The 23,165-nt window shown below is 36.7% G+C and overlaps 1 protein-coding gene across 1 annotated transcript; it reads left to right on the top strand.

Moving 5' to 3' along the window:
• The first annotated feature begins 202 nt into the window (after positions 1-202).
• LOC141343897 (zinc finger CCHC domain-containing protein 2-like) lies at positions 203-22,532 on the top strand. Its single transcript, XM_073848563.1, has 14 exons — positions 203-920; positions 6,384-6,492; positions 6,588-6,658; positions 13,384-13,455; positions 14,421-14,521; positions 15,177-15,271; positions 15,409-15,492; positions 15,606-15,642; positions 16,533-16,617; positions 17,061-17,128; positions 17,303-17,394; positions 17,519-17,611; positions 19,117-20,172; positions 22,471-22,532. The coding sequence occupies exons 1-14, from the start codon at positions 357-359 to the stop codon at positions 22,530-22,532; spliced, it is 2,589 nt and encodes an 862-aa protein (XP_073704664.1). The 5' UTR covers positions 203-356.
• The last annotated feature ends 633 nt before the right edge of the window (positions 22,533-23,165 follow it).

Here is a 23,165-nt window from a genome sequence, read left to right as displayed (position 1 = left end):
CTATTATTTCATCGTATTTTATTAAATTCATAATTAATGTACTCAATTATTTTTATATTTGTTATATTTAGTCAGTCAATAAAATGATATTTCTATTTCGAGATGGTGAGTTTAGGACCCTGCGACCCATTTGATGAGTGGGTGGAGTCACAGATGATTGACAGGATATTCTGGAGGCACGGCAGGCGAGTAATCTGGCAAACTGACCACAGCCACACCGTCAGACTACAGACAGCTAATTTTTAACGAAATTCCGCCCCAAATCGGGAATTTCATCGCGTTTTGATGCCGAAATATTGGCCGGAAAGTAGCATCCATGGACTTCCATCTCTGATGTTCGTGTTTGAGAGCTGATAATGATGAAGATGAAGCTGCGAGCGGCGGGAGGCGAAAATCACCGATGCGACTTGAATTCCGTTAACGGATCCGATCGGGAGAGCGGCACCGGAGCGGCTCAGCTCGATAAGGAGGCGGTGTTCGAGTGGTTCGGCTTACAGCTGAACCCGTCCGGACGCGTGGAGCTGCTTTGCGGGCTGCTGCATATGTGTCAGCCACTGGAGCTACGCTTCCTCGGCGCCTGTCTGGAGGATCTGGCCCGGAGAGATTTCACCGTCCTGCGGGACTATGAGATCCGGGCCAACTGCCCCGCTGATCTGGAGGGGCTGGTGGACGTAAGCGACCCTGTCGTGCTGTCCAAACTGCTCGTTTATTTGTCTTTGCTCGGATCCAAGAGCAGGGAGTGTGCTGGGATTCTCTTCAGGACGTTGAGTCGAATGGACGCCGGGATGTGCGGGGCTCTACCGGAGCCGGAGACTGTGGATCAACTGCGGCTGCTCTTTACGATGGGATCGTTACATCCGGCGTTCAGTTTCTATCAGCGGGAAGAGCTGCGAGCGCAGTTGGACAGACTCCAAAGATGGGTGTGTTATATTTACTTTAAAATCACTGATATTACACTAACAAAAATGGCAAAAAATACCATAGTAATTTCATGTTTTTGCCATATTAATATGGCAATACTATTGTATTTTTGGGAGTACCACCCTTACAGAAAAGTCCTGTGACACTACCATGGTACAATTATGGTATCAGATGGTAAAACCTTGGTATTTGCATGGTGCTCCAGGAAATATAAACTGCCATGTTTTTTGGGAAATTTGCAATGGTACCTTTTATGTATTGTAAATGACCAAAAGGACCATGGTATTACCATGGTTTTTCAGGTGTAACGAGTAGCATTAAAAAAAAATATTATTTTTTGAATGTCATATTAATATTGCCTTGTGATTATGACAATACCATGGTATTCTTGGGAATACTATCTTTATGGAAAAGTCCTGGCAGAGGACCATGGTAAAACCATGGTATTTACATGGCACTCCAGAGAATGTTATGATTCTACTATGGTACATGTCCAAAACATGTTAGTACTGTGGTAACTTTTCATTTATTGGTTAAAGTCACTATTAAAAATTACCAAAAACATAATGTTATTGCCATGGTTTTTCGTAAATGTACTATTATAGTACATGGCATTCTTTGAAATATGTAGAGTAGCATAAAAATGCAATGTTTTTCTAAATAACATATTAATATTGCCATATGAATGGGGCAATATCATGGTATTCTTGGGAATACCATATTTACAGAAAAGTCCTGGCACAGGACCGTGGTTCGATGATGTTGCCGAGATGGTAAAACCATGGTATTTACATGGCACCTCAAGGAATATTATGGTTCTAATATGGTACATTTCCAAAAACATGTTAGTACTATGGTAGCTTTTCATGTATTAGCTAAAGTCACTAATAAAAATGACCAAAACATCATGGTATTGCCATGTTTTTTTGGAAATGTACTATGAAGATGGCAATACCATGTTATTTTTTGAGAATACCACATTTATAGAAAAGTCTGTGGCAGTATCATGGTACAGTGATGGTATCAGATAATATAACCATTGTCTTTTGAGATATACCAAGATATTGAAAATTGGTATTTACAATAGTGAATATTATGGGTCTACTATGATACATGCTCAATATATGGTACTTTTCATGCATTAGCTAAAGTCACTAATAGAACTGACCAACAGCACAGTGGGATTATCTTTTTATTTCAATGTTTACTATACTAATACAATGGTATTCTTTGAAATTCTTGGAATACCATATAAACACCATGGTAAGCATTCAGTAAGAGCAGAAACCATGCTGGGATTCTGAAGTACCACAGTATTTGAACATATCAAAATACCATGTGATACAATCACATGTGTTTCATGGTACCACCACTTAAACTGACATGAACTGGTAAATGAACATGAATAGCCTCTAGTCCAAAAGGAATGTGTGCTGGATCCCTGTTGGAATTTCTAACATACTTCTGAATCAGTCCGACAGGATTTCTGTTGGACAAATCCTGGATAAGCTGAAATACAAACAATATATTTTAAATCTTATTTAGTTGTTTTTAAAGAGTCACTCATGTTTATAATATCTCTAAATGTCACATACTGAAATAATGTCATACTGTTAGAGAGTAAAAGGAATCACATGGCACTACAGAGGTTTCTGTAAGATTTTCTTCATTCCATTTTATGTCCTACAGATGGATGTTCTTGTCTTGTTGGTAACTTTGATAAAGTTTATACAAAATCCAGTTTGGATTAGTTAAGTTGGAAATTCCCTTTAGGATTAGTTCCATAAAACCCAACAGGATTCATTTTAGATTTATTTGAACAATTTATTTACTTTTAACTAGGGACAGCCAGTGGTGTATCAGACATTTGCAGGATTCATATGCTCATGATGATTGGCAGATGTCAATACGTTCAGTCATTTAAAGCCAGACCCTGACAGGGAAAATCCTGCAAATACTGTACTCAAATATATTGACCACCATTAAATTATGTCAGAAACATAGATCTTATAAAAATGGCACTGACTCAGTTTATATAATTGCATGCCTGGTTATCTATTGTATGTTATATGTGTCAGCAAACCGCTTAATGGGAATATACCATGTCAGATATTCAAACTCTTTAATCTAGCACAACCACATGATGACACATTTGCTTTGCTACATTCATTGGTGTCTTGTAGGCTTGTGGGTTATGTTATGCGCTATCCTCCCTGATCTCTTTTGATCTTTATGTGAATGATTTGATTGTGGGCTTTGCATTTTGTAAATGAGGCCATGTGTGGGATTTTTCGTCGCATGGGACGTCCGCACTCATTAGACCGAATCAGGTCTCCAAAACGACATTCTCTGTCTGTTTATGAATGTCTGTTGTTTGTTGCTGATGTCAATTTGAGAGTGATGTTAATGGTTTAAATGATGGTGATGAGTAGTTGTCAACAAGACGAAACGGGGGATCAGATGGTTCAATTGAATTAATTGACATAGTTTGAATGACTAAATGTGAGTAGCTTTGATTTGGTTTGATTATAAGTGTCACACCTCAAATGCAGTGCTCTGATTTATGCCTCACATTTGGAAAGCGTCCGCTAGGTGAATTTCAGGTTTCTAGATTAGTTGTTTCCTCTCAGATTGGTTTTTGTTTTTTAAAACCGCCAACGAAATGTCTTGCAATTGCATTGTTTTGGCCATTCTGCTGTATGCTTGAGTGGTAAAAACCAATATATATTGTTAGCTTGCTATTAATATACATGCATATCATCATCTAACCTGCTATGGCATGGTAAAGCAATTTGAGGAGACTAAACTACAATAACAATAAAGCTACGTCTACATTAATCCGGATCAGGGGCGTAGCAACCGGGGGGGACACGTCCCCCTCACTTTTAGAAACAGGTGATTCTGTCCACCGCACTTTTTTTGACCTAGCGCCAATATTTCCGCCCCTGGTCTCTGATTTGTTACTTAGATTTGAGTGAACTAACATTTAGCCAATCACAACGCGAATCTCTTGGGCGTCTGCCATGAGCTTCAAATCTTGTTGCTCTTGTGAACAGAATTTTATACTGTATGAACACCACCTTTGGGTCACATGACCATACTGTCCCCCCTTTTAAATTGGCTGCTACGCCCCTGATCCGGATACATTTGAAAACGGAGTTTTCGTTTTAAAACGCTCTCCGTCCACACTAGCGTTTCCAAGCGTTTTCCAAAAGATTCTCATCCACACTGAAACGTTGAAACGTAAAATTCGCCTTACTGCGCATGCGTAAAGCCTTCAAAATTATACAGAGGTAATAAGTTTTCACGCAATTCTTCTGCCGGGATCATTTACGGAAATATCTCATTCACTGACGCGTCTATGTCGCGCTCACTCATATTTTATCTGACAAGCAGCTGTCATCATGTTTTGCAGGACAGCAGCTGTGAGAAAATTTTTTTGCCATCATTTTAGGACTGTAATCTGAAGAGTGTACAAGGTAAATCTCTTTAGCAGCAGTGTGACTGTGAATACCACAGGCACAATTACTGCTGTAAACATAGATATCTATTGGTACAATATGCGTCACATTAGGGCTGCACGATTAATCGTTTTTAAACCGAAATCGCGATTTGAAAGGGTGCGATTTTCAAATCGCAAGAGCTGCGATTATTTCGATTTATTATCAAATGTGGTAACAAGCATTTAAGTCGTTTCTGACAGGTCGCATCATGTGCACATTACGTCTTCATGCTTATATTACGTTTGATGCAGAGTTTAACCAATAGGGGGCATTTTAACACTGCATGTAGAGACATGCACAGGACGTATTTTTCAGTCCCGCGTCCGCAGAAATATGTTTATCTCGTTCAGTTCCCGCCTCGACATTCATGTTTTGTCCCGCTCCTGCCCACATAAAAGTAACCTATATAGTTTTTTTCAGTACATCAATTGAATTTACATGAAACAGTTTTGTAACATCTCGTAATTTCACAAAACCCCAGCATAAACGCTCCTGATAAAATATTTGTTATATAGGCTAAGCATCAACATTCACAAACCACTGTTATTCTTAACAGAAGAGCAAGCATGAGCTACTGTGTGTATCCATAGCAGAATGCAAGTAGACAAAGCTAAAGTTGACATCTCAGTTCAAATGCGATCTCATAAAGCTCTAACACAATGAATATTATGCATAATGAATCTTTCACAATGTCTACACTTCGTGTGTTTTAATTCGCGAGCACGCAATATTCAGCACTGTGCAAGAATGTTTGAGCAGTGAGTGGATTATTTCTAACCTCTGATGACTGCCTATTCTTGTACTTACTAATCATAGCTGTAAGTTATATACTAGTTGTTCTTGCTGCTTTTGTGCAATAGATTAATAACAATATTTGCTTTTTAGATAGCCTATCTCTATTTTGCGGGGGTCCCGCGAATCGTTTTATTTTCCCGCGTCCCGAACAGCCGCACTCGCCCATCAAGTTATGTCCCGCGCCGCAGTCGGTTGCCTCGGGTCCCGCTATATACTCCCGTGGGAGTGCAGGTCTCTACTGCATTTACTGAGCAAATAACGTTAACGTCATTTGGAAAAGATGAGCGGGAGCAGCGGCTCAACTTCCCAACAAAGTGTCTCTTAATGTAGGTTATCTTCAGTGTTTTACTGATGTAAAATTGTTCACAGTGTGTTTGGATTCCTAAAAGTTTAAGATTTTAATAATATTTTATTATAAAATTATATATATATATATATAAATATATTATAAAAGATTTTAATAATATTATAGCATTTTAATTGTTAATTTTATTTAAGATACTGTAGTTATTTTCTTAATATGTCATGATAACTGACAACTTTATTTTAAAAAAGGCAACAATGTTTAAGAGGTTTTAAATAAACAGTAGAACAGTGTAGCATACTTTCTGATTATGCTTGGTCTTTCTTTGGTGCTGTTAAAACCACCATATCAAACCTGTAGCTCTTTTATGAAATAGTAGTAAATCGCATTTTAAATCGCAAATCGCAATTTTGATCAGAAAAATCGCAATTAGATTTTTTCTCCAAATCGTGCAGCCCTACGTCACATGACTAAATATGCGTCATCGTTTTCAAAAGCCTCCATTTTCAGTCCACACTACAAGGCGAAAACGGCGTTTTCAAATTTATCCATTTATTCAAAAAGCTCCGTTTTCCTTGTCAAAAACGCCGTCTCAGTGTGGACGGAAGGCCAAAACCGAGAGAAAAAGATGCGTTTTCAAACGAAAACGTATTAGTGTGGACATGGCCTAAGTGTGAAGACATAAAATCTATCAAATATCTATTGAAAACATCAAATATGCTGTAACTGGCAGTTGTTCTGTTCACAGAAGAAAACCCACTGTAACCTCGGGTTTTTCCATTTTCCTCAGAGTGCCTGATGTGTTGAAAATTGATGTTTACTCACTTTCTTACTAACTTATTTTTCTTTCATTGTCGCAGAGCCAGTTTTCCAGGCCGGGGTTCCTCTGTCCACACCGGGAAAATGACGTAGACTGGACTCTTTGCAGCAACGCCAATCCACACCTCAGCGGCACGTCGCAGAGAGAAGGTATCCCACCTCCATATATTAAAAAAACCCTTTCAACACAGAAAAAAAAAGCGAGAGTTTCAGCACTGTAACGATGATGTCCTTTGATGTTGCAGTGGTACACATTGAGAAGATCATTCTGAAGGAGGTTTCTATGGGAGGAGACGGCAGGCAGTACAGTTTTGAGGTAAGTTCAAAAACCCCTCAGAGACGGCAGCATTTCAACACTGACATTTCATCTGAAAGAAGCTTAGAGCTCCAGGATTGTGGGAAATGATTTAGAATGATATGTTCCCAGTTATATGTCATGCCGGTAAGAAAGAGTCTCCTAAGAAAGTAAGATAAGAAATGTTGAGGTATTATAAACAACCATTTCAAAATCAGTGCTGGTCACAGTAGTATTAAGATATATTCAATATATTTTACACACACACACACACACACACACACACATATATTTTAAGTAATTGTGCAGTTAATTTTCATATTGTATCTTTCTGAAGTTTTGAATATTTGTCCTTTCTCCAAATTTTCACTACCGAAATACAATAATAAAAGGGTTGACCTATTAAGATTCGGCTTACATCTACATTGTACATGTTCTTAAAACTTTCCTTAAAGTTACACACAGACTTTTTGAACACATTTACCTCAAAATGATGGGGCATTTAAATATATTAAGCTTACTAATATTTTAAATATTATTGTGGGTTTCAATAGATAATCGAAGGATCTTAGTAAACGTCTAAAATACTTAAATACTGTGTTTTTTGGTTGTGGGATGGCAGTTTGCACCAAATCTGTATAATGCCCCATACAAAAATTTAACATGAAATCAAAATGGACTCCATTTACTTAGTTGTTCTTGGTGTTATCGTGCATGTTATTCCAAAGAAACCCGTCTGGCTCCATTCTGGTATGTTAACACCCACGATTCAGTCAATTCCCGATGGATAAAATCAAGTCCTACACTACATTTTATTGTCCTCATTGAATGTTGTGTTCCACTCGGAAGTACGCACTAAAGTAAGTCTTGACTTTAAAACAATTTGTTTTATTCATGCTCATGTGGCTGGTCGTTAATGTAGAGTAGGCACGGTGTGAATCAATTCACAGTTAATGTCTTATTAGAAACTGTTGTTTCAGATTTGCATGCACGCTTTACATTATTCATGGTGTTTAAAAGGCCTTAAAACGAACGCGCACTCAGCCTCTGTGGTTCCAGACGCGTCCTGAAGGCTGAGCTATGCTCTCGGCTGTGTACATGAGATTTCTGTCTCTCCGGGACAAGTGAGGAAACATGCAAAGCCTGAGCTGTAAACATCCGGTTGTTGATACAGAGTTGACAGCCTCACCAAAGAGGCTTTGGCTCAGCTCACAGTGAGAGTATGGACCAGAGCCAAAACAGTCGGGGAGAGAGAAAGAGAGAGAGAGAGAGAGGCCTGACCGAGAGAAGTGCTTTTCTTTTCCTTTGCCTAATGTATTGTCTAATTTTCAGGGGTGAAAATTACCCTGGAATCCTGCAATACAGTTTTATTACAAGAGCTAGGCCAAGGCATGATAAATATAATTTAAAATGAATTGTAGCATATTAAGCTAAATATGAACTTGACGAAAGCAAGACAATTATCTCACTGTTGTGCAAGTAGCATGTATTGTTTGGGCTGTTCTGCAATTGTCTGACGACTTCGATAAGTGACAAATGAGTCATATTGGCATTCACAGTTTAAATAAATGTTCCATTTGGTCAACACAAATGCATTCACAACCCATTGTAATTCAATATTGTGACGCATTTCCGAGTGAAACTGTATTTAATAAGAGAAAAATAATAAATAAGAGGGTTTGTAAACGGAATGTCATTTCAGAGATGGAGCAAGTTATTATATTTTGATTTAAAGATTACAAATATTAATAAAAGACTGCATAATATGACTAGGAACATCATAAAAAATAAGTCAAAAAAGAATCACTGTTTGCTTTTCTGATTGCACATTGAACTTCCTTTTATTATAAAAAAATATCAAGAAAAATGTGATTTCACACATTATGATTGAACAGTTTTAGGATGCTGGAAACGCAGATGCTCTGAGTAATGAAATCCAACATCTTAAACAGAAAATACTTGTCTAGGACTTTTTGTTCAAGTGTTTATTGTGGGAAGATTGAGGGTCTTAAACCATCTAAAATCCATAACTTATGTGTTCTTATCATGTTGATCAACTAGTTTAAGATTTCTTTCATTAAAGCTGTTAGACACCGTAAACTCCTCTTAAAGGAGTAGTTCACTTTCTGAACAAAAATTTACAGATAATGTACTCACCCCCTTGTCATCCAGGATGTTCATGTCTTTCTTTCTTCAGTTGATAAGAAATTATGTTTCTTGAGGAAAACATTTCAGGATTTCTTTCCATATAATGGACTTCAATGGTGCCCCCAAGTTTGAACTTCTATAATTCAGTTTAAATGGAGCTTCAAAGGGCTCTAAATGATCACAGCCGAGGAAAAAGCGGCTTATCTAGCAAAATGATCGGTCATTTTCTAAACAAACTCACTATTTATGTACTTTCTAACCTCAAATGCATGTCTTGTCTATGTCTGCGTGACCTCTGTTCTTTCTGGTTCAAGACAGTAAGGGTATTTCGAAAAATTCCCATCTCATTTTCTTCCCCAACTTCAAAATTGTCCTACAGTACATCGCTGCAGATGTACCAACCCAGTGTTTACAAAGTGAACATGCAATAAAGATCAAACGCCCTTACAAAAAAAGGTATAACAAAGATGTAGGACGCTTTTGAAGTTGAAGAAGAAAACGAGATGGGAGTTTTTGAGGTTAAAAAGTATATAAATTGTCAATTTGTTTAGAAAATGACCGATCACGACTGGGAATGTTTAGCAGCATTCAAAGCTGCATTTAAACTGCATTTTGGAAGTTCAACCTTGAGGGCACCGTTGAAGTGCACTATATGGAGATAATTCTTGAGATGTTTTCCTCAAGAAACATAATTTCATTATGACTGAAGAAAGAAAGACATGAACATCTTGGATTGCAAAGCGGTCAGTAAATTATCTGTAAATGTTTGTTCTGGAAGTAAAACTAATCCTTTAAGACGTCTTTAAACTGATCGCTAGAATCTCTGCTACAGCCGTACTTATTGAGTCTGGCATCTTTAGCCATTACGTCGTGTCTCATTTCGTTTTTTTTGAGCATTGTATTTTTAGGATGCATGTTCAGTTAAAACTACTTCCACTTTTAAAATGGCTTTGACAATTTCACTATTAATCAGGTCTTGCAAAAGGTCACGCTCAACCGTCTGCCTTAAAGTTACGAACCGGGTGCGAGTGAAAATTGGCTTTGACAAGTAAAGAAAATTTTACTTGGCTGTTGGTTCAGCAATATACAACCATTTTTATACAGTCTAAAAGTTCAGTGTCAAAACTTTTTTGGATTTATCCTGGCACATAAATAGTATTTCTATAACAGCTTGTCTGTTGTGCTGTTACTCAGTTTTCGTAACCTAAAGGTTGTTTGGAGGCTGGGAAGGACACGTATTGAGGACACCCATGAGGACATGATGAGTCTTTCGCTCTGCTCTCCCCAGGATGTATTAAGATAGAAAGCAGTTCTGACAGAGATTTAAGTGTTTGAAACAACAATCACTGTCACTATAGTTATCAGCATAAACGGCATAAATGAATGCTGCTTCACATGATTAAACATGAAATGTTCTCAGTGTGAGCATAAAATCATTAGACGCTGTGATTTGTGCACCATTGTACCTGGTTAGTACGTGGTGTTATTCAATCGAGTCCAATCCATCCTCATCAAAACAAGGAAGAGGAAAGCATTGTGTTCTCGGTCAAATTTGAGCCACTAGCTTTTCTCTGTCCATCTTAAAGTCTTCTATTCCATCTTTATGTGCGTTGCATCCCAATCAGAAATCCCCATGCGTCACTGGAAGACGGACTCTCCACCCTTTCCCAGGCTTACCACTGAACCCTGACCACCTGAGTCTCGCCAAACCCTACGATTAAGACATCAGTATTCACTGGAGGAGCAGACGAAACAGCGTGCCAGCCCTTGTTAAGGCTAAAATATTTACTCAGCGCGATGGGCTACCCTGGTGTTGAAAGAGCCAGTTTGAGGTTACAGATAAACACTTCAACACTTTTTTTGTTGTCTGAGACAGATTGATAGCAGCGATTACAGGCATCATCTTATTAGGTCTTTCAGAGTAGATATCTGCCAGAACTTTCTCAACGGCTGTAATTTATTTGGACCTATATTGTGTAATTCTAGTGAAAACAGACTATAGGAAAAACAGTTTTGCTCTTCTGTAAATCCACAAGAAAATAGCTTTAAGAAAAACTACCACAGTGTTTGAAGTGAACAAAATGGTTTTTTTTTATACATTTGAGGTCAAAAATTTACAAACACCTTGCAGAATCTGCAAAATGTTAATTATTTTACCAAAATAAGAGGGATCATACAAAATGCATGTCCACAAGAGAAAATAATAGTACTAATACACTGTTCAAATGTTTACATACACTTGAATTTTTTTTTTTTTTTAGCATTTTTGTGTATTTGAAACCTTTCCAATAATAACTGTATGATTTTGAGATCCATCCTTTCACACTGAGAGTTGATTTTGATTATTACATTTTAATGAAAACATTCAAATGGAATCCAGAAAACTAATGGAAAACAGAATTTGTTAAAAATAAAACTGAATTTGAGAGGTAAAAAAGTTTAATTTTAGGGCCTTAGAAATGTAATCTTATCTAACTTAACTATAACGCAACTATAAATTGCTGTTAAATTGTAAGTTCTATCATTACAATTAATTATACATGTGTTTTTTGATTAATACTAAATTTAACCAATAAAACAGCGTCTACATATTCAAACGGAAACCAGACAAATTTTAAATGGAAAAAAACGGAATTAGAAAAAAATAAAATGAAATAAAATTTCATAGGGCCCTACCTTCCTTCATAATTCTTCAGCACAACGATTACACCAAATCTCCCATTTATTTTGGCCACTCTTTCCCTTTGTAGACTTTATTCCAGTTTTATGTTTAATTTCTATTAAATAAAAGCCTGTCATTTGCTCCACTCACCACAAAATAAAAACTGTTTAGTTTAAAGCATCTGCTCTGCTCCATACAGAGAGCATTGCAGAGCTGCTGACAGTTTCTTGGCAAAAAACATTCAAGCCAGGTACACTCTTAAAAATAAAGGTGCTTCACGATGGCATAGAAGAACCTTTTTTGTCTAAATGGTTCTATAAAGAACCTTAAACATCTGAAGAACCTTTCTGTTTTACAAAAGGTTCTTTGTGGTGAAAAAAGGTTCTTTAGATTCTAAAAGGGTAAGAAAGAGATGGTTCTTTAAAGAACCTTTGACTGAATGGTTCTTCTATGGCATCGCTTGAAGAGCCTTTTAAAGCACCTTGTGTAGTGTAGCCTGATGTTATCTGACCTTATGCTGCATTGTGGGGGTTTATTTATTTTTACAGATTTTATTTACACAGTATGCTAAGCTTCGTGTATTTTTGTTAAATATTATCTAAGCTAGTTTGTCACTGTACTCTTTGGTTAGTTTGCTTTAATAAATCAGTTTCAAGCATTCATTTTAGTCTTTCATTTCACTTTTCTAGTGAAAGATATAAAGTAAACGAAACAGATCATTCTTTTCTTGTAAAATGTGACACCAAGATGCTAAATCGAAAGCAAAAGAGAAAGCAATGTTACGGGTAATACCCGTTTTGTTGCAAGTTTATATACCAATGTGAACATTTTATCACAGTGACATCACTAGAGTATACACTAGCTTCTGGCATTTTCATAAACTGTGCATGATTATCAAATGCACTTCTGCTTAAATTAATTATTTGACAGTTGATATGCCTACTCGTTTAAGTGATTAACACCAATGAATCGATCACTGAATAATCAAGAATAGCACTAGTTAGTATTAGTAATAAATGAAGTAATTTTTGCTCACCAAGGCTGCATTTATGTGGTTAAAAAGACAGTAAAAGCAGTAATATTGTGAAATATTATATTATTATAATTTATAACAGTTTCTTTTTCAATATATTTAGTCAAGAAGCATTTCTGATTATTATCAATGTTGAACACAGTTGTGCCGCTTTGTTGGAACTATGATTAATTTTTTTTTTAATCAGGATTCTTCAATGAACAAGGTTTAAAGGAATTTATTTTAAAAAAGAAATAATTTGTAAACATTACAAAGGTCTTTTCTAAATGCATTTTTATAATATTATAAATGTCACTGTCCTTATTGAATTAAAGTAAAACAATAGACTTCAGTCTGTACTGGTTTAAAAATATGATAGTTATGCATGCATTCTTTACAGTTGACTTTCTTTTCTACAAAATATTTGCATGAGCTAAAGTTGTGGTGAATTAATTTAAACCAAGAGACTCCAGTGGTTGAAATGCTTAAGTGTAAAAAAAAATAGTGCAATGACCCAGTTTGGCGAAAAACTGATTCTGGGCGTACGCCCCATGCTGACGTCAATTTGTCTTTATTAGGCCTGGTTTAAATATTTCAGGTATGCCTAGATTTCAATGGGAGATTCCATTGGAATATTTTATTTACCTAACACGTCGTAATCTTTGAAAATGAGCTAATAGTCTGAGAGCTCAAATGTTCTTCTCTTGCTGTAATGTCATTTCTGGAACCCAGACTATTGGAATATTTGACTGAGGAGATGTGAAGAAATCCATGTTAAGGCATCTGTGGCAAAAGGACAAGCACAATTATTCATGTCTGAGTGAAATATGATGAGCTCTGGGGAATCCAAGTAAAAGATCTGTTATGCTCAGACCGATGAGAGCAATACTGATCTGTTCTCATTGAGTTTCTCTTCTTTTGCAGGTGAAATGGTCAGACTCCTCATCCACTGCAGTCACCAAAAGTCATCGTGAGTTGGAAGATTTTCTATTAAAGGTGAGCAGAGAGAAGTTGGTCTTCGGTGTGGTATTTGTGTTTGTTTAGTCACGTGAGACTGTGGCACATGCCAGGATGCCCATCAGTTGGGCAATTTGCCACCTGGCCCAACCAGCGAGGGACATTATCCATCTGTTTCTATTTCTATTTTCCTCTCTCTGGCAGTGTTCGTAATAGAACACAAGCCTTCTGCATACTGCACTCTGTGTGCTTCACTGTATCATTTATATACAATATTGATTACATTAAATCTGCTTTTATTTTTTATATTTTCAGTATTCATTGCAGGGTTTATACAAGGTGCTTAAAGGGCTTAAATTTGACTTTTTGAAATGTAATTTTGAATTGTGAATCATTTGATTTAGATCGGAACTTCAGAGCGTATTCACAAACTTTTTGATTCATATCGGGACTTCTAAACACGGATCGCAAATCATTTTATTTTGATTGGAACTTAGGAACGGGTTTGCGAAGCATTACATGTATTAAATGATTCGCAATCTGTGCTCTGAGTCCTGATCTGAAATGATGGTTTGTGAAATGATGGTTTGATCAGAATTTTGGAGCGGGTTCACAAATCATTACGCGTATTAAATGATTTGCAAATGAGTCCTGATCTGCAATAATGATGGTTTGTGAATCATAATTCAGATCGGGACTTCAGATCGTAAATCCCAAATCATTTGATCAGATCAGAACTTCAGAACGGGTTTATTCTGCTTTATTTTGCTGTTTTGTTATTAGTATGTTTTTGTCTTCTTTTTTTTTTTTTTTAGAATTCAAAAGATCAGATATTGATCTAAAAGCAGTATCTGTACCAATCCTGTCATTGTAATTTTTTTTATTTTTTTTTCAAAACAGCCATTATAAACAGCCTTTTTGGCATTTTTATCACCAGCTATAGCTGTACTGAATTTAAACTGCAAAGTGGAAAGTGAGGTAAAACAATCCCTCTGTCTGTCTAGCTTCCTAAGGAGCAGAGTCCTGATGGCTTTGAGAGGGGCATCGTCAGGTTACTCAGTCGTGGAGATCAATGTGAATCCAGAGAACTGGAGAGAAACCTCAGGTGAGTCTCATCTCACTCTTAAGTAGGGTTGAGGAACATTACTTGTAATAGTAATCTTGCATCATTGTGTTACTTAGTCACTTAGGTTCTCTCTATCCCTGAATGCAATGCTACATTTGGCTTGCCTGGGTTTTTGTTCAATTTGATGCACTATTCGCTGTCATTATAATCACGTTATAGTCTTTTCTTGCAACTATGACATGGGATGAATGCAGTTGTGCTGAAAGCATAAATTTCAGTGCAATTCCTAAAACTGAATTTGAAATTCTCAGTGCTAAACCAAAAACAACATGCATAACTTCTACAACCTATTCAGACCTATTTCCTGACTAGAGATGTTCCAATTTTATATAGCGTTAGACAGATGTTTTTTTAATTCTTTAGAGATTGAAAGATTTGGATCAAGTCCGTCACTAAATTGTCAAAGGGAATCTGTGTTCAATTCTCTCTTTTTTTTTTTTTTTTTTTTCGTTTCTTGTCACATAAAACAAAGTGTCCTTTTCAAGTCCCACAACACATGGCAGAATTTAGGTCAGTAACACTGATGTCAGGACCAGAGGGGATTCTACTTCCTGTAGCGCAGCGTAGATCTGGCCACAGATTGTGAAAATAAAACACCAATGACTGTTTCAATACCTTTAACTTTTCTTTACAGGGAGAAGTTCCTATCTTTATCACAGGATGTCCTTCAGAGATGTGACGTTTCCAGGTTCTTCCTGTCTGATGCGTCTGTACTGCCATGCAGCCACTGTGAGAATCCTTCTGGCTGGCCAATCAGAAAACATTATCAGTTATCAGACTAAGCTTAAAATGACCAAATATCAGCATATTAATAGACTAAGCATGGTTTCTCTGTGTAATACTTGCCCGTCTGCTCATCTCTGCAGGTACCAGTGCACCCGTAGCCAGAATCCATCAGCCTGAACGCGGTTTCTCTGAGGACTGCTCAGAGACTTCCAGCCTTGAGGAGGGTAAGAGAGATACAGACCTGTCAGATCTGCCCTAGAAACACATGCCAACACATATACAAGTGCTAATGCTGTACTGATGCCACAGTCTCATCTGTGACTTTTCTCTTTTACAGATGGAGAGGCTTACAGCGTCAGAGCTGCGGGACTGAGGTAGACATTTACGGAACAAATTAATATTTTTACTCCGCAAGGAAGCACCAACAAAAGTGACAGTAAAGACATCTTATGTTACAAAATGCTTCTATTTAAAATAAATGCTGTTCTTTTCGACTTTCTATTCATCAAAGAATCCTAAAAAATGCATTACTGTTTCCACAAAAAGGAAAAATTGATAATAAGAAACAAGAAAAAAGTTTTGTGTGCAGCGAATTAGCATATTAGAATGATTTCTGAAGGATCATGTGACTGAAAACTGGATTTTAATATACATTCAAATAGAAAACAGTTATTTCAATTAACTTTTCATAATATTACTGTTTTTACTGTATTTTTGATCAAATAAATGCAATTATATTAGTCAACGTTTGTCAAGTGGATCAGAGTTGTCCTAAGACAAGAACAGTTATTCTTTTTGGTTTTAGGACAAATTTGATTAATTTTGATCCACTTCAAATGTTGACTGCTGCATTTAAAAATCTGGAATCTGATGGTGCAAAAAAAAAATCTAAATATTGAGAAAATCGCCTTTAAAGTTGTCCAAATTAATTTCTTAGCAATGCATATTACTAATAAAAAAAGAAGTTTTGATATATTATGGTAAGAAAATTTACAAAATATCTTCATTGAACATGATCTTTACTTTAATATCCTTGATGATCATTTTGATCCATACAATGTATTTTTGGCTATTGCTACAAATATACCCATGCTACTTATGACTGATTTTGTGCTCCAGGATCACATATTAAGTGTGGCTTAAGTGTCCAAATACTTGAGGCTGTTGTATGTGATTAATTTTAGGCCTGTCCTGTAGGGATCAGTAGAGTAAACCATGTTTACAGCCTTCTGCTGTCACATAATCTGTCTTCTTCTCCCTGTAGTAATCAGCGCTCTGAATGTCAGAGGAGAGGAAACTGTGAGCAGAATGGAGAGAGAGTTTGGAAGAAAGAAACTGAGTTGGAACAGGTGAGGCCGTGAAATTGTTTCTCGCTCTTTGGTATTCTTGGAATGGCATACGACTGATAGTGCTTCTGTAGTATGAATACTGTGCACACAATGTGCAATTTTTAATGCATACTGTTCATAAAGACATAATTAAATACTGTATGCCACAGTTCAGTGTGTTTGAACCTTACCAAGTTAGTAATGAATGAACTAGAATGTCCTTTCCCATCAATTTTTTAAAATCTTGTTTCACTGTTAGAGGATTTTATACAGAATTGGATTAAAAAAATTGAAAGACAGGATGCCACTTATTGAATTAAACATGCAACCTAATTAACTAATTTAACAACACTAGCATACTATTTCATTGTGTGAACTATTCTGCATACTATTAAAGAATATACAGTACATTTGGTCATTGTTTTGAGGCATGTTAGACACATTTGCATTCTGTCTCTTTCCAGAGCTGCACCAATGACAGAAGAGTCTTCACGGCTGCACAGAAGAACAAAGCAAGATCAGTTGGAAAAAGGTACACAAACACCATGTGTTTAGTTTCTCTCTATACGGGTGCGGACTGAAATGTTGACCTGGTCTTTGTGTCTGAACTGAGACAATATTTTGAAATGCAATAATGCATGCATACTCGCTTGCACGGGGTAGGGCTTATAGTCATGGCTGCTGTACTTCTGCTGTATGCTTTCAGGGATAGAAGCAGACGAGTTACCGGTGTCAAGACTTCTAATGGGATCCAGAAACCCTCTGCAGCACTGATGATCAACCAGGCAGCTTGCAAAGGTCTTTGTCCGTCCCAATGGCTAAAAATCAGCAACACAATAATTATTGATATCTGTGCATCTGCAAATACATGCATGTTACATATGAACTACAGCTGTGTTTTCTTCTGTCCTTTGGTTTTTAGACACAGGAAGGGACCGGTATGGGGACACATCATCAGAGAGCTCGAACTCCGTGCCGTCCAGCCCTGTTCACCAGAAGAGCCTGGAGGACCAAGGTGTGTTATTCAGCATGTGACAAAATTATGTAGTTTACTCACCTTCATGTTGTTACAAACTCGTACGACTTTGCCATTCTGCTAAATGTCTCTTTTTGTGTTTTACAAAACAAACTAAGTCATGCCTACGCAGAATATAGCTGTTAAATGGCAAGAAAACAATTTATATCAGGTTGCATTTAAATCAAATTTCTTTTAAAATTTCAGTGCAAAAAGTCTTCAAAGGGCTTCTCTGTGCGATCTAACAGCAAAGATTTGATGCTATTTCAACTGTAACTCTTATTTTAGTATTATTTATATATAATATTCTAGTATTTATTTTAGTACTTCAACTGAAACTTATTTTCACTTTGGTGAAAAAAAAAAAGGGAAACAAATATAAACGCACACACACACTACCAGTCAAAAGTTTTTGGACAGTAAGATTGGACAGAAGAAGTTTCTTCTGCTCACCAACCCTGCATTTATTTGAAAGTAGAGCAAAAACTTTTTTTAAAATTGTGAAATATTTAAAATAACTGTTTTCTATTTGAATACATTTTAAAATGTAATTTATTTCTGTGATTTCGAAGCTGAATTTTTAGCATCATTACTCCAGTCACACGATCCTTCAGAAATCATTCTTATATTCTGATTTGCTGCTTAAAAACATTTATTATTATTATTATTATTAGGTTGAAAACAACAGAGTATAATTTTTTCAGCTTTCTTTGATAAATAGAAAGTTCAGAAGAACAGCATTTATCTCAAATAGAAATCTTTTGTAACATTATAAGTGTCTTTATGATCACTTTTGATCAATGTAAAGCATCCTTGCTAAATAAAAGTATTAATTTCTATAATTCCTTTACCAAAAAAAGTGATACTGACTCCGAGCTTTTGAATTGTATGATGTAACGTTTTGTTTTATTTCAGATAAATCTTTGGATTTATCTATTAATCAAAGAGTGATAAACTTAAAATAAACTGAACTGTTTTAAATATTGATGGTGATGACGATAACAATAATAATACATATTTCTTGAACAGCAAATCAGCATATTAGAATGATTTCTGAAGAATCATGTGACACTAAAGACTGGAGTAATGATGCTGAAAATTCAGCTTTGATCACAGGAATAAAGTACATTTTAAAATATATTCAAATAGAAAACAGTTCATTTAAATAGTAAAAATATTTAAAAAAAAATGTTATGTTTTTGCTGTACTTGGGATCAAATAAATGCAGGCTTGTTGAGTAGAAGAGACTTCTTTGAAAAGCCTTTGACTGGTAGTGTATATAATTATTAATTAATGTATTTTTTTAACAACTTTTGTTTCCTTCTCTTTTTTTTTTTTTTTGCTGTTGGGGCAAATGAGAATGCAAAAATGATATTTTGAGAAGTATGATGACTTCCACTTCTGAGAACCACTGAAATGTGAAAAGTCTCCATTGTCACAGTAGTTTAATACCTTTATGATTTATCATATGAAATCTGCATGACGTTTAATGTGTGTCTCTTCAGATACAGAGAGTCAGTCTGATAACTCGGCCCAGGAACCAGCTGAAAAGACTCACCTCGCCAAAGGCGTTGGCGGGAAAGCGGTCGCCATGGTGAATCCATTAGTCGCCGAGCCCCAGAATGTTCCGCAGCCGCCTTCGGTGGTAGAGCTAGCGCTGACCGCATGCCTCCCCTACTCCCTGCAGTACAACACCACCACCCAGAGGGACGCCGGGCAGGGTAAGATAACCATCACCATCCCGCTGACCCAAGACCCCGGAGCGTCATCGGCCAGCGCTCACCCACAGCAGCAGCCACCGCTGGGAGCGTTCAGCGTCCTCTCGCCTGCCCATTGTCCTTTGCAGCCCGCCAACACCACCGTGGCCAACAATCCCGTCAAAACAAACGCCAAGGCCTCCATTACTGCCAATGCCCCTTCCAGCTCGAGTTCCTGCATTAGCCAAGTGCCAGGACCTTGCCCGACAACTGTACCAACGCACACCCCAGGGCCGGGGCCCCTGCCGGCCCCCGCGGTCACACACAGCACCGCTCAAAGTGATTCCTTGTCCTACATTAACAGCTCCAGCCTGCCAGTTACGCCACAGGCCAGCGGGACGCAGCAGCAGGGCGGCTGCAATACCTGCGGCTGCCGTGGAACCTGTGGGGGCAACGGCGCCCACCAGACACCAAGCTACTTCCTGCCGCCCCAACCTGCCCGTCAGATGTTCGGGCCGCCGCCACCCCCATTCTTCCATCTCCCTCCGTCTCTATGCAACAGCTTCCCTGCCCAGGGTCACCAGAATAATGGGACGCCGCTGCCCTTCTATGCCCACACCGCCCCTCCAGCGGCGTTCCTCCACGCTCACTCAGATGCTCACATGCTGGCGTCACAAGCGGGATACAGTCTGCCTCAGATGCCTCCCTTCCGTCGCTTTTATCCACCTGTCTTTCCGCCGGTTGGCATGATGTCTAGCGGAACCAACATGAAGAAGACCAACAATGTGTCCTGCTATAACTGCGGAATGAGCGGACATTACGCTCAAGACTGCAAACAACCGTCCATCGATGCTGGGCTGACAGGTATGAAGATGCCAGGAATGCTCTACAAGCATGCTACCAGTCAAAAGATTTTGAACAGTAAGATTTATTTATTTTTTTTGTAAAGAGGTCTCTTCTGCTCACCAAGCCTGCATTTATTTGATCCAAAGTACAGCAAAAATTGTACAATTTAAAAATATTTTTTGCTATTTAAGTATGTTTTTAAATTACCTTTTTCCTGATTTTAAAGATGAATTTTAGCATCATTACTCTAGTCATCGGTGTCACATGATGCTTCAGAAATCATTCTAATATTCTGATTTGCTGCTTAAATTTTTTTTATTATTATTATGTTGAAAACAGTAGTTTATAAATGATAAATTTATCATAACCTTTGATCAATTTAAAGCATACTTGAGTTACTAAATAAAAGTATTCATTTCTATAATTTCTATTAAAAAAATATACTGACTCCAAGCTTTTGAATGGTATAGTGTATAATGTTACAGAAATGAAAAAACGATCAACCGTTTTAAATATTGATTATAATAAAAGTTTCTTTACAGGAAATCTGCATATTAGAATGACTTCTGAAGGATCATGTGACACTGAAGACTGGAGTAATGCTGCTGAAAATTTAGTTTTGATCACAGGAATAAAGTACATTTTAAAATATATTCAAATAGAAAACAGTTACTTTAAATAGTAAAAATATTACAAAATTGTACTGCTTTTGCTGTACTTTGGACTTTGTGAGCAGACGAGACTTGTTTGAAAAACAATAGAAGTCTTACTGAGCAAAAACTTTTGACTGGTAGTGTATGCAAACCCAGATGTGAATTATTTCAGATAATTACAATTTTCTACATTTTACTTTTTATTTTACCTTTGCACATCCCCATTTATCTCATTGTATATTTAAAAAATGTTAAATAAAAAATGTATATGTACTGATTAGAGAAAAAAAAACTATAGGTACAGTAGGCACACAGTAGTAGCAGTATTAATAAATAAAAATTAATAATTTAATTTAAAAAATAATTAAGTGTAAGGAACTTTGTTAAATAGGGCTACATTATTTTCTTTGTGTACGAGTCAAAGACAAAAAAGGGTTTAAGCATAAAAACAATATGTGTAACACTGCTTTAAATTGTTTTTGTTTTTCCGAGCAAAAAAACAACAATACATATTATAATTTTCCCTAATTTACAGAATACACCCAGTAAAATGTAATTCAGTGTAACAATCTTGTCAGGCATATTTACAACAAAAAAATAATTTTTGACATATTAAAAGACTAATTACTTTCACCACAAATACTAATTAGTTGTAATTATACACTTTAAAAATTTGCCTCTATCCTAGTTTATTTTTTTTAAAACACAATAAAATGTAATATATATCTCCATTATTATTTTATATATTTTAAACATGTTTGAATTCTTACATAAATATTGTGTTACACTGAATAACAGTGTAACATTATTTCAACCACATTGACATTTTATTCCCCAAAAACGAATTTGAAACCTTAAAAGTAGACACTTTGCTTACATTTAATGTGCTTTTTATGGACATTAAATCACTTTTTTACTTTTACTTTTGATGTGGAACGTCTTTGATCCATATAACCTTAACGTTACCAAAAAGACATCGGTTTGCAGGAGCAATATGAAAGGAGTAGTCAAAAAATTATAGTATATAACTATAAAACATTTTGACTATATTATAAAACTAAATATCTCGACATTTATTCACCTTATGTCGCTTTTAAAGTTTACTTTTTCATCCGTTAAACAAGATTGAGGAATGAGAGGACGGTGATTTTAACGGTCGGTGAACCTTTCAAAATGACATAAAAGTACCATAACAGTAGTTTATGTATATTATCTTGGTTTATTCGAAGTCTTGTGAAGTCATTCGATTATTTTGGAAAGGGAAAAAACGAAATTCAAGTCGTTTTCACTCACATTGTATTCCCGCTCATCGGAGACCGTTTGTTTGTGTGCGCGCGCAAATTTTTACCTCAGTCGCAAACGCGGTAAATTTGAATGTAGAAAGTAGAATGTAGAAAGATATTTAAATTTTTTTTGGAGGAAATGCCCCGCGCCCACCCTTTGTGACGAACTGAACCAGTCTTATATGCTCTGTTTCATATGCTTACATGTTTTTTGTGTTGCTGTGGCAGAAAAAAGCTCAAGGGGGCGACAAAGTTACATACATTAAAACAGCTTTGAACTTGAGTAGCTTGAAGCATTGGTGCCAGGTACTTGTTTCCAGCCTTATTTTTTAGCCCCATAATGTTAATAGCACTCACATACATAATTCTGTATGTTTCAGGTGGTTTCCGGCTGAAGTACGTTGCCCCAAACTCCTCAGAAGCACTAGATAAAAACGATTGACCGCAAGCAGGGGACCAAAGCCCGGCCAGCCAGCGATTCCAGAGACCGTTGAGATCCGTTCTGCTTGTCCGGAGAGCAAAAAAAGAGCCAAGGACACTGATTGCTTAAACTTAATGGGCTCTCTTAGAAATTTAAATTATCTTAATGTTATAGTTCAAATAGGACGGATTGCTGGAGGATTTTTGTTTTAGGTTCAAAATAGTTTATTGTCGTCAGAAGGATTTTTTTATAGGAGCTGATTGTTCTCATTCGCAGCGTCTGGCGAAGTTAATGAGAAAGTTAAACTTGAGTCCTTTAGTGCAGTATTTTTTTTGTTTTCTGACACGGGTGAACCTTTATAGGCTTTTATACACGCTACAAGAGGAAAAAACGTCAAGGACTGAAAAAGAAGAATATTTTGGAAGTTAATTTTGTTATTAAAGATATGCTCGTTCTCGATATAGATAGTGGTTTATAATGATGCTTTTGGTGACATTATACTCTGCTGGTTTGCCCAGTTCTCATTCTGAACGCGATGCACTACAACTGTTGTTCTCCGAAAAATGTGAGCCAGGTGTTTGAAATGCACTGAAATCCAGATCTGCAGTACTGCCTCTCATTTCCACGCTCTGACCACTAGAGAGCAGCTTCACA

The sequence above is a fragment of the Garra rufa genome, chromosome 10 (assembly GCF_049309525.1).
Source record: "Garra rufa chromosome 10, GarRuf1.0, whole genome shotgun sequence".
Taxonomy (NCBI): Eukaryota; Metazoa; Chordata; class Actinopteri; order Cypriniformes; family Cyprinidae; genus Garra; species Garra rufa.
This window is presented reverse-complemented; position numbering and strand designations above follow the sequence as displayed.

Bases quoted from the DNA above. Each gene is read 5' to 3' on its own strand.
- LOC141343897 (XM_073848563.1), top strand. From the start codon at position 357: ATGATGAAGATGAAGCTGCGAGCGGCGGGAGGCGAAAATCACCGATGC. The intron at 15,272-15,408 runs GTGAGAATCCTT...TCATCTCTGCAG, and splicing joins TGTACTGCCATGCAGCCACT to GTACCAGTGCACCCGTAGCC. The intron at 15,493-15,605 runs GTAAGAGAGATA...TCTCTTTTACAG, and splicing joins GACTTCCAGCCTTGAGGAGG to ATGGAGAGGCTTACAGCGTC.